Here is a 17358-nt window from a genome sequence, read left to right as displayed (position 1 = left end):
ATTCATAGTATTTAAACATTAAAAATTTATCGGTACCTCTTTTTTCCGTTGTGTACTTGTGTTCAAGTGCTTCCCAAATTTTCTTTGGAGATTGAATGTGTGCATACAAGTCATATAAACGATCAGATAATGTGCCCAAGATGTGTCCTTGACATACCAATTTATCTTCTTCACGCTTCTTTCGATCGACAACTATATTGTCTGGGTCTTTGTTACTTGGTTCATAAATAGGCTCAAATTTCGAGTTCAACACATATATGACATTTAGAACAGTAAGCATGAAACGCATCTTGTCCTTCCATCGGGTGAAATTTGATCCATCAAATTTGTCTAACTTGTAGACATCTTGATTGATAATCTTCAAAGCCATGTTATCAGATTTGTTATCCATGACGAAAATAACACTTTAAGATTTGTAGAGTAAATATAGAAATATAGAGAATAATCTGAATGATGACTTTGAGGTACGACTTGAATCGTTTCCTTAAAGTGTTATTTGCCCCCACTCAAATGAGTTTGCTAAAGGGTTATTGGAAAATCACTTCTTGGATACAACAAAGTATGGAATATTCGATTAGCAAAACCGAATTGTATTCCCTTAGAAATAACTAGAAAGAAATTGTATGAACGTGATGAGGAGAGAAAATAGAGCAAAGAAATTATGTAGACAACAAATTTTTGAATGAATCTATTCTACTAATGTTACCAATATATATAGAGAGAATTGCACATTTAGACATATCCTTTGGTTTTGGGTGTATCCTCTCACCATGAGATACAACTGAACATTGCAGCAATGTTTCTAATGGATATGTCTGATACAAAAAATACATTCGGATGCATCATACCTTTTCGCCAAAACAAAGAAAAGGTGCAGCGTTTAATTGGAAATTGTGTGATTGTTGGGTCAATGACCTAATCCCATCATCTGTCAAACATTTCTGGTGCACTGCACCAATATATATAAAAAAAAAAATAATTTATATATTTATTATTGAAATCTCTAACAGTGCCAAGCCCAAATACCAAAGGGCAAGTGGTGGGCCAAGCCAAGCCCGACCCAATGCTCGTGCAACTTTTGCCTAGCCAACATTCGCTATCATGGAGCCAGCAGAGGCAGAAAAAACAACATCCCCAACGGTCTGGACACATGGCTAAATGGATTAAGTCATTCGTCCGACCATTCCTAAGACGAATAGTTCCCTAGGGGCATCAGGAGATTTAACGGTGCGATAATTTTTGAAGTTCAAAATTAAAAAGAAAAAGAAAAAACATGAAAAAGGCTTTAAAAATAACAAAAACATTTGAAAATAGTCAAAATTATATTTATGAATTTTTTTATATATTTTTTTCCTATAAAAACCCAACCGTCCCTTCTTCATTCCATACACCAAATTTAACACATCCGCTAATTATTAGATAACTTAATTATGCTTAAAAAAAGAAAAATATATATTTAGAAATAGTAATCGCTATTGGCCAAGGGCTAAAGTTGCACAAGAACAGCTACCATTTGGAGTGAATAGTACCTTTCATTGAGCTGCTCCTGCCCTTGCTTATCGGCTGAAATTGCTCTTAAATTTTGCTTCTAATAGTTTATATTATGTTAAATAAAATATTGCTAGAATAAAACTTGTTTTATTGTCAATTAAAACTTACCACTCCACGATCCACATGATACACAATGGCCCCCTTGATTTTTATTTTCTATTTATAAAATTCCATAAATCAACTTGAAAGAGAAAATGAATCATGACTAGTGCTTTTCGATTCTCTTGTGCAAGTGGGTTAGAGGAAAAGTGTGCAGACTGAAGTCATGGATTCCATAAATCTTCTTAATTCTTATTGTCCAGATTAATTGTCAGTTTTGTCACTTGCTGCTAAAAATGTGTATATAATTGCCTCTCAGCTTTAGCTTAATTTATATTTATAGGCCCCAAAAAATACATGTGTATGTGTATATATATACATATCTGCATTCCACTTATAGAGAATGCACATATCTCACTACTTGCGATTAACGTATTTTTATAGTACAAATTTCATAATTAAAATCATTTAATTTCTTAATTTTATTTTAAGGCCATCTTTACAAAAAAATATTTGAATAAGAGATTGTTTAGTTATCTAAATGCATCAAATGAATGAACTGTTCATCATGAATGTGTTAATTGATGCCCTACTGTTGATTTGTTATATAAATTTGAATGGCTAAACAATCTCTGATTCGAATAATTTTTTGTAAAAATGATCATCAAATACATATTAAGAAGTTAAACAATTTCAATTATGAAATTTGTACGCTTAAAATACATTATTTACAGTAGGATATGTGTTTGGTGTATTCCATGAGCTTGTAGGGTAGGAGGAACCCACCGAATTTCTGGCATGTGAACATCTCCTGCTTTTGCGGCTTCTTCCCTTCCTACTTTCTATATAAAATTCTCCTTTCTTTTTCATCCCTTTTAATTTTTTTTTGGATACTTTTCTCTTAAAAGGTTTTAGGGCTCACATTATTGTTATTATTATTTTGCTACAGAGGAATCAATTAGCATTTCTCATAGAAAGAATCAGTTAGCATTATTTGCAGAAGATCGATCATACCAGAAAAGTGGGTATTTTTAGTTTTTAGTCAAAGTAAGGTGCCGCGTTTACATTTGGCCATAGCTTTGCACATTAAATTAATATATTGAGCTAAAATGTTAGTTCCCAATAAGAGTGGATTGTTGTGACGAAACTACTCGCGTATTATCTTTAAAAAAATGTAAATAAAAGATAATAAGTAATAAATTTAACTTAGCGAGCCCTATCTACTTACTTTAAGTAAGCAAGTGTTTCAATTCATTGAATGCACGTTAACCATCAAGGTAAGATAAAACTATGAAGCAAGGGTTGATTGCACGGGATTTGGCGAAATGCCAAATCTTTTCCATATAGACATAATGTATAAGGTTCGTAAATACAATGCACACAACTTTCTTCGAATATCATGAAAATGGAACTTTGACTTTTTTATCTAATATTTTTGTTTAACATTTTATGCAGGAACCAATAATTAGGAATGCTTTGACAAAATAATAATAATAAGGAATGCGATAACATACAACTATCATATTATCTTTAACTATAAAACTTATTCATAGGAAAATGGTCGTAATACTTGGCATTTTGTAATATTCAAGTTGACAAAGGAGGGATCTCTTACTCTTGAATGATTAAAAAAAAAAAACCAAAGAAAAACTAATGAAAAGTTCAAAAAAAAACTTTAGTTTGAATGAAAAATGATAAATAAAAATGTGGTTTTTCGTTAAAAGTGAACAGTACCGGGAGTGTTTCGTTAAAATTCCCTTAAAACAATGTCTTTTCTCTTCAAATAAATAATATAAACTAGTTTTTCTAGTACAAGTGATATTAAGTATGCATATTATGTTACTAAAAACTTGGTGCGAAGCCTTGTTGCTTACGTTTATATAAAAATAAACGACAAGTAATATAACCATTGTTTTGGGAAAATATAAATAAATGAAATGTCCGAAAATAAGGTGGGTTTGAATTTTAACCTTTGAATCATACGGATAGGAGTTTGAAACATGAAAAATTAGAGTCAAATCTCAAATTTTAATTTTACAAACTAACATTTTCCTCATTTGTGTGATCTCCAAAACTCAAAAGTATACACACACACACACACACACATATATATATATATTTGGGACTCAAATTTTATATTTAAACATCAATGTAATATAACTTTATAATACATTGGAGAAAAAAAAATATTGAATTTAGAGATGACCTAAGTGGAGAAAATTTAAGCATTTCTAAAAATTAAAATCCAAGAGCAAGAGCATCATCAAAATGATGTGCATGATGTTGTGATGGGTCCAACCTCCAATGAAAAGGCCCAAAAAAAGGGAAAAAATAGTTGTATGCTGGATGGATCAATAAAATAATAATATAAACAGCTCCTCCAGTCAAACATCAAGTGCGTCGCCACGTCAGCAACCACATAAAAAGGAAACTTCTTTTTTTCCCAAATGAGATCATCGCCAAATCCCATTCCCACTGTCCACTGCTTCCCTAAATTAGGTAAAATCCAATTTCACCCATCCAACGGTTAAAAACACCCAACAAAGAACGTTGCATCTTGCTTGTGCTCCTCAGCTAGGGCAAAATATTGGTGATAACTACTACTAGGGTATGTACTCTTTCTCTCTATCATTTTCACGACAAGTATTTCTTTCTCTAAGTCCCTCATTACGCGACTAAGTTACAAAATAATAATAAAGAAATTTGCATATGCTTCTCTACTGAGGCAAAATCTTGAGTTTGACCGGAGTTATATCACAATTTTTTTATAGGAGAAATTAGGTTTACATCCTTCTTTTTACTACTACATTGATTAAAATTCTATTCATTTTCAATTTTTTATTAAGGTCATTGGATATTAATAACATCATTAATTATTTGAATAATAAAATATTTTTATTTTTAAATATATTCCTTTAGTGTTAAAAATGTTACAATTAGTATATTTATATTTATGACTAAATTTTTTTATCATATATTTTTATTTTTAGTTTGTACCTATTTTTAATTTGTACCATTTTTTTTTCATTTTTAATTTGTACCCATAAATTAGTTTCTTTTTGTGCCCATATTTTTTAAAGTTTTATTTGTGTTTGTACACATGTGTATACCGTCACGTGACATTGTATATTTAATCAATGATAGAAAAATTACATATGGTATATTTATGTTTCATGCCTAAACTTTGTATCATATATTTATATTTTTAGTTTGTACCCACTTTTAATTTGCAACATTGTTTTAAATTTGTAGTATTTTCTTTTTAGTTTTATTTTGTACCCATGTATTAATTTCTTTTAGTGCCTATATTTTTTAAAAATTCATTTGTACTCATAATTTTTTAATCTTTTATTTGTACCCTAATTTATTTATAATGTACCCATTCTTCTTTATTAATGTACCACTTTGTTATATGTGAAATGTACCAATTTTTTTAACACTATGGATACATTCTTTTGCCATTTATTATTTCTTATTTTTACATAGTTTTTATCCATTTATTCAATCAAAATGTTTGAATTTTTTTATTGTAACCGTTTCTAATAGTATTATAATAAGGGATTTTAAATTTATAGGATTATAAATCTCATCAAACAATTAATGTCAAAACTATAAAAATATAAATATGAATTGTAATATAATGAGGTGTACAAAGTCAAGGGACTTTGACCAAACTTTGAATATCATTAAGGTTTTAGTCAAAGAATGTTAAGAATTAAGGACCGCATCCAAATTATTCATTTTTTATATATCTTTTATCACGTGACAAGTTTTCATCTCCCTCTCTCTCATTAGTCATTAACTAACCTCCTCAGCTAGGAAAAATCTTGAGTGACCAAATTAATATTACCTCATCTCTTTGTCTCTCATATTATGTTTTCCTATTTACATCTCTCATCACCTAACATGGTCACTTAAATGAGAAAGAGATAACTCTAAGTCCAAAAGTAGAATCTCTCCTAAACTACCATTCACAATTATATAAATTTAAAGAATAAAAAATATTATTTACCTACCGAATTTCTGTAAGCAGATTCCTAAAATTTATCAGACAATAACAACGTCGTGTTAGTAATTCACTAAACTTATATAATGCATGGAGTGACGTTTTACATGTAAGGTAAAATTTATCCCCTTTCATGATTTACTATAAGTTACAATATTAATGCTTGTATATGTTATAATTTAGCGAATTAATAATGGTGCCTTCAACTGCCACGCGACTACCATCACACACAAGACATTGCTTATAAGTTTTGGATCGAGTCAAGTTTCCTTCATGTACGTAGATCAACGTATCATTTAGTGAATATATTTAATAAATAAAGATTCTTATTGCAAATGGTCCATGATGTTTCTGAAACACTTTACTTTGGTTTCTTACATAAAAATTGATCAATATCGTTTTCATGTTGTGCTTCGCAAATAAATAAGTTTTTGCTATCAAAGTTTGTCAAAACTTTTATTAGCATGCTAATGTAAAATCCGAAGCGAAAAGTTTCAAAAACATTAAAAATCATTTGTGATAAAAACCCATCAATAAATCAAGCGACCTTAGCATATATTGTTTAGGAAAACAACCAAGAGAAAATATGAATTTAACATGAATATGAGGTGAATTTGATTATTTATATAAAAAGGAGGTGGGGACAGAGGGACTGGTTGGGGAATATAATTAATCATTGTCTGCGGAGAGCATAACACACGCTAATGAATACGATCCATCAATAATCAATAATGGTGTTTAATTAACTTAATCTCTGTTTTTTATATTGTTATTTTTGTTTTGTTTTTTAACCAAGTTTGAAGAGATACTGTTTGAGTGAGAAGCAGAGAGTGAATGCTCTGCTTTGCTTTTGCTTAAGTCTATTTCATGTCGGGCTGTTGATTTCATAAAGTAATAAAAAAAGCTGTCCGAGCATTGTTTGCTTGCTTTGCTCCCTCTCTGGTTTCCCGGCGACACTTTAGTTTCCTTTTCTTTCACCGATTCCTTAAACAAGAACTCCAATAACCCAAGAAAAAAAAGGCTTGAACCGAAAGAAAAAGCACAAAGTCCTTGGCTTTGTGTGATTATTTTAACCCATTTCGTTTTGGGAGTATATTCAAATAACCCAGGTTCCAGTTTGCTTAGTTTTTTCAGCAGTTGTATATTTTGTTTTCTGGGTGTGTTTTGGTTATTTGGTTGGTGAACTTGATTGGGAATTGAGAGTGGTTTGCTGAGATTTGAGCTGTCTGGTTTTGAAAAGGGCAATGATGGGTTTCTTCAAATTTGGTGAAATTAGAAAAAAGTCAGAATCTTGTAGCATTTTTGAGATTGGTAAAGGAATTAGTTATCTGGGTTCAATGTGAATTGGAGAAGGTTGTGAATTGAAAGTGGTGGTTGTTCTTGAAACTCTTTGCTTTCTGGAACAAGTTGTACTGCAACTGCAATTTCTGGGTAATGAGCTGCAGGTAGAAGAGCAAGAGTTTGAATTTCTGTGAGAAAAATCATTCAAATATTAAACATGAAGGTTCCCACAAATGGGTTTATGGAAAATTCTGGGGAAGGTGAGGCTTCATGAATTTTGGCAAATCTAGTCTTATGTTTGGTTGTCTATTAATTTCTGTGATTTAGCTTAATTTTATGCTTTTAAAATGCTCTGAGGGACTTCGTTTTCTGCAGAAAGTGGAAGTACTTTTATGGTTGGGGGTTTGTTTTCTGGTTATAGTTTACAACTTTGATTGAATCTGTTTCTGTTAGCAATTTTTTGTGCCATATAACATAGGAAACAAATCTGTTTGGAGAAGTTTATCACTTAACAAATTCAGTATATGAGTTTGATCACTTCCCATAAATTCAGTGTATGGATTTGAATTTTTCATTCTTTGATTTCATTTCATACGATTTCTACTCATAAATTCAGTATATGAATTGATCACTTCCCAAAGGAATATGTAATATTTCTAAGAAAAGTCTTGTTACATGAATGATTTACTGTTCTTAAACATAAATTGGACCACTTTTGAAATAAATTTTATTTTTTAACACAACAGATCTTGTGTTCTTCTAATCTCTTACGGATAATTTGGTTATTGTGGCTGAAAGATGAAAATACTGTACGATTTGTTAATTTTCAGATATTTTATGCCATGATCTCATAGGAAACAAATTTGTTTTGAGAAGTTTATCACTTCACATTTAATTATCGTGTCACGAGTTTTGAGTTCTCTTCAACGCTGATAAAGTTTTGTTTGGTCTGCAGCAGGAGAACAGAAGAGAATTAATTCAGAGTTATGGCATGCTTGTGCTGGGCCATTGGTTTCTTTGCCTCCAGTTGGAAGTCTTGTGGTGTACTTCCCTCAAGGTCACAGCGAGCAAGTGCGTCTTTCTCTATATCTGTAAAGAAGCAATACTTTTCCCGAGATTCTGGTTTCTGATGGAATTTTCATAACTATTTTTCAGGTTGCAGCATCAATGCAAAAGGAGACTGATTTCATACCGAACTACCCCAACCTTCCGTCAAAATTGATATGCATGCTTCACAATGTGACATTGCATGTATGACAGTTCCACACAGCTACTTTAGAATGATGAAGTTTAATTTACGAACGTAAAATTTTGTATTTTCTGTAACATGATTGATTTTAGATAGATTATTCATGTGTCTCTTTATTCATTTTAATGCACAGGCTGATACCGAAACAGATGAGGTCTATGCACAAATGACTCTCCAACCAGTAAACAAAGTAGGCCAGCCATTCTTTTTGTGAATTAAGCAATACTTTACTGCTTCCCTTTTCACATATAATCGTGTTCCCTTACTTGCAAAATTGTTTGAATATCTGTCCGGCAGTATGAGAAGGAAGCATTACTGGCATCCGACATGGGGCTCAAGCAAAGTAAGCAACCTGCTGAGTTTTTCTGCAAAACTCTTACAGCTAGTGACACAAGCACTCATGGTGGATTTTCTGTACCTCGTCGAGCAGCTGAGAAGATCTTCCCACCTCTAGTATGTACAAATTTGAAACTTTACATTTTAATACGAAAATATCAAAAAGCCGGTGTACACTTGTGGTAACTAGAAGCAATGATCTTTGATAGGATTTTTCGATGCAACCGCCTGCTCAGGAGCTTGTTGCAAAAGATTTGCATGATAGTGCGTGGACATTCAGACATATCTATCGAGGTATTTCCCTCTTTAAAACATTCTCCTATTGTTCTCTTCCTTCCCCATAAAGTATAACTTGTTTCTGTTTTTTGTTTTTCTTATTAGACGTTGAGATGCAAATTTCTGAATTTTCATTCTAACTGTGTAGCAATTTCATTTCAGGCCAACCGAAAAGGCACCTGCTGACTACAGGTTGGAGTATTTTCGTTAGCACAAAAAGACTCTTTGCCGGAGATTCTGTTCTTTTTATAAGGTATGAAAGATGTGGTCAATTAGATGAATGATTCAGCCCGATTTAGTTCCTTTGGTTATCGAGTTAGAACAATCTGGTTGTATGCAGGGATGAAAAATCTCAGCTTCTCTTGGGCATAAGGCGTGCTAATAGACAGCAGCCAGCTATCTGTTCATCAGTCATATCCAGTGATAGCATGCATATCGGCATTCTTGCAGCCGCAGCTCATGCTGCTGCAAATAACAGCCCGTTTACCATATTTTACAACCCAAGGTAACACTAGGATGTTTAGGTTTTTCTTGTTGGTCTTTAGGAAATGTCATCTGTAATTGTTATTTGATTGGTTCTGACAATAATTATTTGGTCTTAAAGGGCAAGCCCTTCTGAATTTGTGGTACCTTTAGCCAAGTACAATAAAGCGATGTATACCCAAGTTTCACTTGGCATGCGATTCAGAATGATGTTTGAGACTGAAGAGGCAGGAGTACGCAGATACATGGGCACAATCACTGGCATCAGTGATTTGGATCCTGTTCGATGGAAAGGTTCACAATGGCGCAATCTTCAGGTATTGGTTAGCATTTCATAGGATTTAGTCAAGATTGCATAACTTTTGTGTAGGTCTATGTTTAAGTGACACTGGATTGGTCTCATTCTTTATTTCTGCTGAGAGTTGATTTTGTGGCTCCCATTTCCAGATACAAATTTTAGTCGAAATTTTCTAGGCATTTTTGACATGCACTTAAGCTTAACCAGAAATTGAAACTTATATACTTTTTATAGGTTGGATGGGATGAATCAACAGCAGGTGACCGGCCTAGCCGAGTTTCAATTTGGGAAATCGAGCCTGTTGTGACTCCTTTCTACATATGCCCTCCTCCATTTTTCAGACCCAAGTTTCCCAAACAACCAGGGATGCCAGGTAAACCATATTGACAAGTTAGCTAGGCTCTTTAGAGTCTAAAATCTTCAAAGTCCATTAACTTGTAAAGAAATTTTTTAAAAGGTTAGCTTGAAAAGCTTTGTTGATGGAATCACACAAACGTTTTTTTGTATGTCCACGTGAATCCTGCCTATCTGTTTGTAACCTTGGAACTGCATTTTGTAGATGATGAATCTGACATAGAGAATGCTTTCAAGAGAGCCATGCCTTGGCTTGGAGATGAATTTGGCATGAAGAATTCCCCAAGCTCGGTTTTCCCTGGTTTGAGTTTGATGCAGTGGATGAACATGCAACAAAATAATCAGTTTTCAGCTTCTCAGTCTGGATTTTTCCCATCCATGGTCCCTCCAACCGGCCTGCAAAATAACCTTGGTACAGATGATCCATCCAAGTTATTGAACTTTCAAGCCCCGGTGCTGTCTGCACCCGGTCTCCAGTCAAATAAATCAGCTCCACAAAACCAAGCTAGCCAAATGCAGCAGCCGAATGTGACATGGGCCCAACAGCAGCAGCTGCAGCAATTGATGCATAATCCTATGAGCCAACAGCAGCAAAGTAACCCCCAACAGCAGCAGCTGCATCAATTATTGAATTCTTCAGCGAACCAACATCAGCAAAATCACCCCCAGCAGCAGCTGCAGCAATTATTGCAGACACCAACGAACCAACAGCTCCAGAATTACTCCCATCAGCAGCAGCGGGAGCCTCAACAACAGCAAGACCCTCAAAACCTGCTGCAGCATCAGCAGCTGCACCAACAGCAACCGCAACGTCAACAGCACCAGCAACAACAATTATCTCAGCCGAATCCGGTAAATAACGGCTCTGTTGCTCCTAACCAGGTCCCGGGCCAAAATTTGCAACAACCAGTTATGTTCTCCCAACATCAACAGCAGCAATTACTAACAGGGAATACCCAATCCCAGCAAGCCGTCCATTCTTCTAGTAAGAATTCATTTCAGGTGCCAACTGGACAACAAAACTCACAGCTCCAGCAGCAGCAACTGGAACCGCAACCAGGCGTCTTACAAAGGCAGCAGCAGGTGTCACAATTGCAACCGTCCCCACAGCAATTCTTGCAACAGAACATGTCACAGAAAGTACAGCAGCAGCCGCAAGTACAGCAATCATCTCAGCAGGGCATCTCTGAGCAACAACTCCAATTACAGTTGCTACAGAAATTTCAGCAACAGCAGCAGCCGCAGTTACTCTCCCCATCAAGCTCACTTTTGCAGCCTCAACTCTTACAGCAGCAGCTGGCCCACCAACAAAACCAGCAGTTACAACAGTTGCCTATGACTCAGCATCATCAGCAACAGCTAAGTGGTAACAGCTTCTCAACGGACAGACTTCTGAACAACTTTGCAGCTCCTTCGGTCATGCAGTCTCATCATATGCCATCTATCCAGCCCCAGAACCAGCACAAGCCACTTACAGCAATCAGAAGCCATTCTGGTCTTACAGAAGGCGATGGTCCATCATGTTCAACCTCCCCTTCTACCAATAACTGCCAGATGTCCCCATCAAAATACTCGAACAGGAATCAGCAAGGAACCGCCATGTTGTTGGGGGATTCAGTGGCAGAACCTGCTCATAATTTGGTTCAGGAGCTTCAGAGCAAGTCTGATATTCGGATAAAAAATGAGCTGCCCAGCTCAAAAGGGCCAGACCAGATAAAATATAAAGGTACAATCACGGATCAGTTAGAAGCTTCATCATCTGGAACATCATATTGTCTGGATGCTAGCACAATCCATCAGAACTATGCACTCCCCACCTTCTGTTTGGATGGTGATGTTCAATCGAATCCTCGGAGCAGTCTTCCATTTTCCGCTAATATTGATGGATTGGCACCGGACACTTTGTTGTCAAGGGGATATGACTCTCAAAAAGATCTTCAGAACTTACTGTCTAATTATGGCGGGACACCAAGAGATATTGAGATAGAGTTATCCACTGCTGCAATCAGCTCTCAGTCATTTGGGGCACCAAACTTACCTTTCAAAACTGGGTGCTCAAGTGACATTCCCATAACTGATACTGGAGTTTTAGGCAACGGATTGTGGGCAAACCAGGCTCAACGAATGAGAACATATACAAAGGTTTGTCGCTATACTGAATCATCATTGGTTTGTTCCTTTTGAAGTTGAGGTGCATTTTTGTCTTGAAATTTGTAAACCGACTAGGCTACAACTGGAGGAAACTTCGTTTGCAGTTTCAGAGAGTCAGCTAATATATAGTGATATTATTATGACTTTGATTACATTAGGTTTTTGTTGTTTTAACGACAATTGTCAAAGTCAAATGTCATGTAGTAATATATAATTTCATTTTCTCCTCAAAATACCTTTGCCAAACTTTTGCCTAACCTTTGCATAATACTGAACTTAACAATTTCAGGTTCAAAAGCGTGGATCTGTGGGAAGATGCATTGATGTCACCCGTTATAAAGGCTATGATGAACTCCGGCATGATCTTGCCCGCATGTTCGGGATTGAAGGGCAACTAGAAGATCCACACAGGACGGACTGGAAACTTGTATATGTGGATCATGAAAATGACATTCTTCTTGTTGGCGATGATCCATGGGAGTAAGTTCAAGAACCCTGCAACAGAAAATAGCAAACCCTTTTGCCTTTCCATTCGCTCTTTCTCAAACATCCATTCTATAATTGCTTTCAGGGAGTTTGTGAGCTGTGTTCAGAGTATAAAGATATTGTCATCCGTTGAAGTACGGCAGATGAGCTTGGATGGAGATCTCGGCAACATTCCAGTCCCCAATCAAGCTTCTAGCGGAACTGACAGTGGAAATGCATGGAGACCTCAGTATGATGATAACTCTGCAGCCTCGTTTAATCGGTAAGGGTTCAAATGGTGAAATGATCAAGTCTTCGGCAGATGAAATTCAATCTGGTTTGCAACTGTGAGCTGTAATCCATGTGAGCGGAATCCCTCTCGTGCGATACTGATACAACGATCAGAACTGGAGTCTCTCCAATCATTGAGGGATAAAATTGTTCGTTGTCCGTTCGGTGTGAAAACTACTGATTCCACGGGTTTGGCGAATTGAGTTCCTTTAATTTCCAATAGCAGGTCAGTAGGAGCTCAAAAATATCTCTAACACTCTACAGTGACTTAGTCGTAATCCTTGCATATATTATTGTTGATGTGTAGCTTCATAAGTGAGATTTTTGGTGCGGTATGGCGCGGTGAAATGTATAATATGACCTTTCCTTCTTTGAGACCGATTCGACATTCAATTTCCTACTCATTTGTAAAGTATTCGTTCGATATAGAGGAATCGAAGAGATGGAATATATAACTAGATATACAACTCTAGTTATAACTCGTAATAGATGTAATGGACCCAGGATTTTTATGATTCATTTTTCGATCACAGAGAAGCACCTCTTATGAAACACCGAAACCGACGGCGGAGGAACGATTTTCCGGTGAAAGCTAGAAGCTTTGGTACATGAAAGCTAGAAACTTTAACCAAAAGATTCAGTTCTGAAAAATGGGGCTTCATCCAAGGTCATATGTGAAAATATAGTTGCTAACGAAATTGTTTCAAACGCAATCATTTTACATTCAAAAGTACAGAAAAGGGGAGTTGGAAGCCATCAAATCTATGTAATCAGATTCAGAAATGTTTTCAAGAAGCTCTGCCAGATATTTCAAAAATACAACTTGAGCTCATCTAATTCGACGACTAAGAAAGTATGGCGATGACATCTGAAGCTCTCAAAGTTATGTACTCCGAACCATCTTTGCCCTTGAAGTCATTTCCTGCATACTTGGAGTACAAAACTGTGCTTCCCTGCGAAATGGATAGTGGTTTCCTGTTTCCTTCCTCGTCAACAGTACCGGGTCCGACAGCAATCACCTGTTACATCGAAAGAAGGATGTGAACCGCAATATCTCAGAGCCCAAAAACCATATCCACAATAGCAGCAATGCCTTGAGCTACGATAAAAATATCATTAACCCCTTACCGTGCCAATGGAGGGCTTCTCCTTGCTTGCCTCTGTCAGCAACAAACCTCCCGAGGTCTTTTCCTCGGCCTCAGCTACCTGCATGATTGAACAAAGGGGAAAGAAAATCATGTTCTTTGGTTCAAACATACAGGAAAACGCATAGTAGCCAATACGCCCGTATTAGAGAGTATGGAAAAGAACATAATAAACTGACAATTAGTAGCGTGACACTGGATGTACAATTGTAAGGATGAGACAATAAAGAGTTAATGAGAAGCCTCCCAATTTATGATTTGCTTCAACAACTGACTCTTGAACATTTCAAAGGGCAACAAACCTTGATTAGGACTCTATCATTCAGAGGCTTGAGATCCTTCACATCTTCTGTTTCAAGAATACCGATTATGTCATCATCCTTGAGTATAAGATGCTTCGCACCATTGAACTCCACCTCTGTCCCAGCATACTTGGAATATACAACTTCAGCACCAGTCTGTGACACGAAAAGCATTCAGTAAACAGGGAAACCTAAACAGTGATTCATCGTAGCTAAAGAGGATTATGTGGTAGATATCTTAGCTAAAGAGGATTTATGTGGTAGATATCACAACCTCGACGCTGATGCCCACTTTTGTCTTCCCAATTGTTTTACCCTCTCCGACAGCAACAACCTCACCTCCTTGAGGCTTTGTCTGCGCTGTAGTTGGAAGCAAAATTCCACCGCCGGTTTTCTCTTCCACTGTTTTGATCTTCACAAGCACTCTGTCGCCCAAAGGCTTAATTGAAGTGTACTGCAAAATCGAATCAGAACCCATTAACATCAGATAACCTACTAATAGCATGGAATCAACAACTTCAACAAAGGAGCTAACTTTATCAAACAACCAGAGCAACAAACAAGAATTCCACGACACAAACACTCTTTCAGTTTAATTGGCATCCTAAACTTGAAAACAACGAAACCTAAAGTGGTAAAAACAGTTAGAAACCCTATTCAGAACATGTTTTCGGGTCCTATGATACATACCCAATAACCAAAACCAGTATCAAATAGCAAATCTTCAGTGGATATAATGAAAAGGGTAGAGATTAAAGTTCAAATTTATTCATATTTATTATTCAAATCATTATCATCACAAAACTACACATAAATATAGCAAAATTGCCCAAAGCAACCAAATTTTACCCACAAAAGAAATGATAAAAGCAAAAGTAACAACCTTGGGAGCGACGGTGGTGGCGGCCTTGACGGCGAGGCCGCGGAAGGAGCGGTGGCTGACAAGTGATACTCCTGCCGGCGACCCGAACTTGAGGTTTGAAGGTCTGAGCCCTTCAAACGAAGCCAAACTCCTGGCCGAGATCGACGATGCTGTCAGTTGGGCTGCTGCCATTTCTACGACAAATTACCCAAATAAAATTCATCAATTCACCATTAAAAAAATGAAACAAAATCGTACAGAAATGCCCAAATGAACAAAACGCAGACAAATATGATTGAATTGACGAAGGAAAGGGGGCTACCTATTGAATTTGGAGGGCGGCGAGTGTGGGAGGAGGAGGAGGAGGAGGAGGAGGTTAGTGGCTTAGTAGAGTGAAGAAGATAAAACCCTAGAGTGTCTGCAGGCTGCAGGATTTTGGGTTTTATCAGATGATAGAAGACGCTTCTAGAACTCCGTTTTTTGTCCCTCTCCTTTGGTTGCAGTTGTGGTTCGGGCGCCTCTTTAATTTGGGTGGGTCGACGGTACCCGCCCGAATGTGCAACCTAGAGGCTTCTGGAAACATGGGCTTTCCAAGTACCCAAATGGACTCATAAGTGGCCAGGCCTCTCTCTATGTAGCTAAGTAGATTTGTGATTGGGCCATATGGCCATATGCTTATTTGTGTAGTCTGTTATTTATTTTATTTACACGAACGATAGTGTTAGTGAGTTAAGCTGTTAGTTGTTATGCGGATGGAGAACGGTGGGAATCGAATTGGCACCAGATGCATTGCTTTCTACCACTTTTTTTTTCGGTAACATAAGGGGGGGCAAATCAACCAAAATTAACTTGGTAAATTATTATTGCCAGTTCGATCCTAGAGTTTTTTATCATATCATTAAATAAATGAGTTCCAATCCATTCATGTGGATTCTCAAAATAATAGTGCACAAACAAAAATTTCATGATCATGTGCCGATTTGTCATTGGTTATGGCAGTCAATAGTATAAAGGGATACTTTTGTCCTTTGCATGGGAGGGGCATATGTAACCTTTTGACAAACTTGGGGTGAATGTTTTGATTTGGACCAAGATTGCTAATGGACTCCATCATAGGTGTACAATTATTAATTTCTTTTACTACGGGGGCCAATTCGAAAATAACCTACCATCACAGATACTACAAAAAAAATTTGGCCTTATTTTTATAACCCACCCGCAATTTAAATTAATTAATGCTAGAATTCAAGCGCCCAACTCTTACGTTCCCACATTCAATGCCAATTACATGTTTCATATATTACATGCGGTCTAATATTCTAGTGGATATTATGTTAGATTTCTACTCGTGTATTCTGAGTTTGAAACTACATGCTCACTTTCTAAATTATTAAAAAAAATGTTTCATATATTCGGATTAATTTATTAACTCTAAATCTATCATTCTTCTCTTTAAGCATTTATTCGACTCAGTCAGTTTTGAAATCCTGAGTTCTTTTTCCTGGAATATATAGCACGTACATGTTAATTGTTGAAGAATATAAGAATTCCACATCAGAAACTTGACAAAATTAAATATGACCTACAATGTACGTTTACACTTAATAGTCAAATAAAACTCTTACATCTACCTTGTGGAAATAATTAGATACAAATTAAAAAAAAAATCAAGGTAAATTAACTATGACCTGTAGCTTATTTCTCTAAAATCTTGACACATGACTTGCAGGTACGTAGGTGCATCCAAGTCACACCCCGGGATATAGATTAATTCCAGGTGGGCGGCTTAAGGAGTTAGATGATCATAAATTCATGAATCGGGTGCTAATTAGCTAGCTGACCACTATTGATTGTCAATATAATTGTTTTTAATAACAGAGAAGAAAAACAAAAGTAAAATAATGGATAGCGGATGGTCATAGAAATGTAAAAGAATGTGAAGAGAAAAACACAGAATGAACATTAAAAACCAAAACGAAAATCTGGTTTGAGTTGTTTTTATTTTTACGATTTTGTTTTCATTTATTCTTCTTTTATTTCTTTCTTTCTCTCCCATCTGTTTCTTCATTTCTCTGATATACTTTCATCATATCTTAAGCAGAAAAAATAAAAAACCAAAAAACAAATAGTTATGAACCGGCCTATAAGAGAAATGATCTATGTTAAGGAACATACGAGGTTTTCAAAGTCAATTACGCACAAAAATGCGTTTTAACTATTTTAGATAACAATGCGTGATTCAATTGAGGTAATATCGCTTCATGAAATT

At 35.9% G+C, this 17358-nt stretch overlaps 2 protein-coding genes across 5 annotated transcripts; one reads left to right on the top strand and one right to left on the bottom strand.

The window, feature by feature from the left end:
* The first annotated feature begins 6382 nt into the window (after positions 1 to 6382).
* Positions 6383 to 13155, top strand: LOC103400912 (auxin response factor 19-like). 4 transcript variants are annotated; one of them, XM_008339602.4, is made up of 13 exons: positions 6383 to 7137; positions 7833 to 7948; positions 8033 to 8128; positions 8260 to 8316; positions 8424 to 8579; positions 8672 to 8756; positions 8901 to 8991; positions 9079 to 9243; positions 9343 to 9538; positions 9754 to 9892; positions 10079 to 12015; positions 12314 to 12504; positions 12596 to 13155. In XM_008339602.4, exons 1-13 carry the CDS (start codon positions 7095 to 7097, stop codon positions 12774 to 12776), a joined length of 3453 nt encoding a protein of 1150 aa, XP_008337824.3. In that variant the 5' UTR covers positions 6383 to 7094; the 3' UTR covers positions 12777 to 13155. The 4 variants fall into 4 exon arrangements, with proteins under 4 accessions (XP_008337824.3, XP_070670067.1, XP_070670065.1 ...); XM_070813966.1 differs by having other exon boundaries at positions 6405 to 7137; positions 7836 to 7934; XM_070813964.1 differs by having other exon boundaries at positions 6405 to 7137; positions 7836 to 7948.
* Positions 13156 to 13451: 296 nt separating this feature from the next.
* Positions 13452 to 15670, bottom strand: LOC103400913 (20 kDa chaperonin, chloroplastic-like). Its single transcript, XM_008339604.4, has 6 exons — positions 15412 to 15670; positions 15111 to 15283; positions 14502 to 14681; positions 14228 to 14383; positions 13909 to 13986; positions 13452 to 13799 (listed from the first exon to the last, which is right to left on the bottom strand). Exons 2-6 carry the CDS (start codon positions 15279 to 15281, stop codon positions 13626 to 13628), a joined length of 759 nt encoding a protein of 252 aa, XP_008337826.1. The 5' UTR covers positions 15282 to 15283; positions 15412 to 15670; the 3' UTR covers positions 13452 to 13625.
* Positions 15671 to 17358: the final 1688 nt, after the last annotated feature.

Source organism: Malus domestica, chromosome 15, assembly GCF_042453785.1.
Source record: "Malus domestica chromosome 15, GDT2T_hap1".
Taxonomy (NCBI): Eukaryota; Viridiplantae; Streptophyta; class Magnoliopsida; order Rosales; family Rosaceae; genus Malus; species Malus domestica.
The sequence above is the reverse complement of the archived record's forward strand: the minus strand, read 5'-3'. Positions and strand labels throughout refer to the sequence as shown.

Coding starts and splice junctions, on each gene's coding strand:
- LOC103400912 (XM_008339602.4), top strand. CDS start 7,095: ATGAAGGTTCCCACAAATGGGTTTATGGAAAATTCTGGGGAAG. Junction 7,138..7,832: donor TATGGAAAATTCTGGGGAAG/GTGAGGCTTCAT, acceptor TTTGGTCTGCAG/CAGGAGAACAGAAGAGAATT. Junction 9,539..9,753: donor CACAATGGCGCAATCTTCAG/GTATTGGTTAGC, acceptor TACTTTTTATAG/GTTGGATGGGATGAATCAAC.
- LOC103400913 (XM_008339604.4), bottom strand. CDS start 15,281: ATGGCAGCAGCCCAACTGACAGCATCGTCGATCTCGGCCAGGAGTTTG. Junction 14,384..14,501: donor AAGTGGGCATCAGCGTCGAG/GTTGTGATATCT, acceptor TTCGTGTCACAG/ACTGGTGCTGAAGTTGTATA. Junction 13,987..14,227: donor ATGATAGAGTCCTAATCAAG/GTTTGTTGCCCT, acceptor TCAATCATGCAG/GTAGCTGAGGCCGAGGAAAA.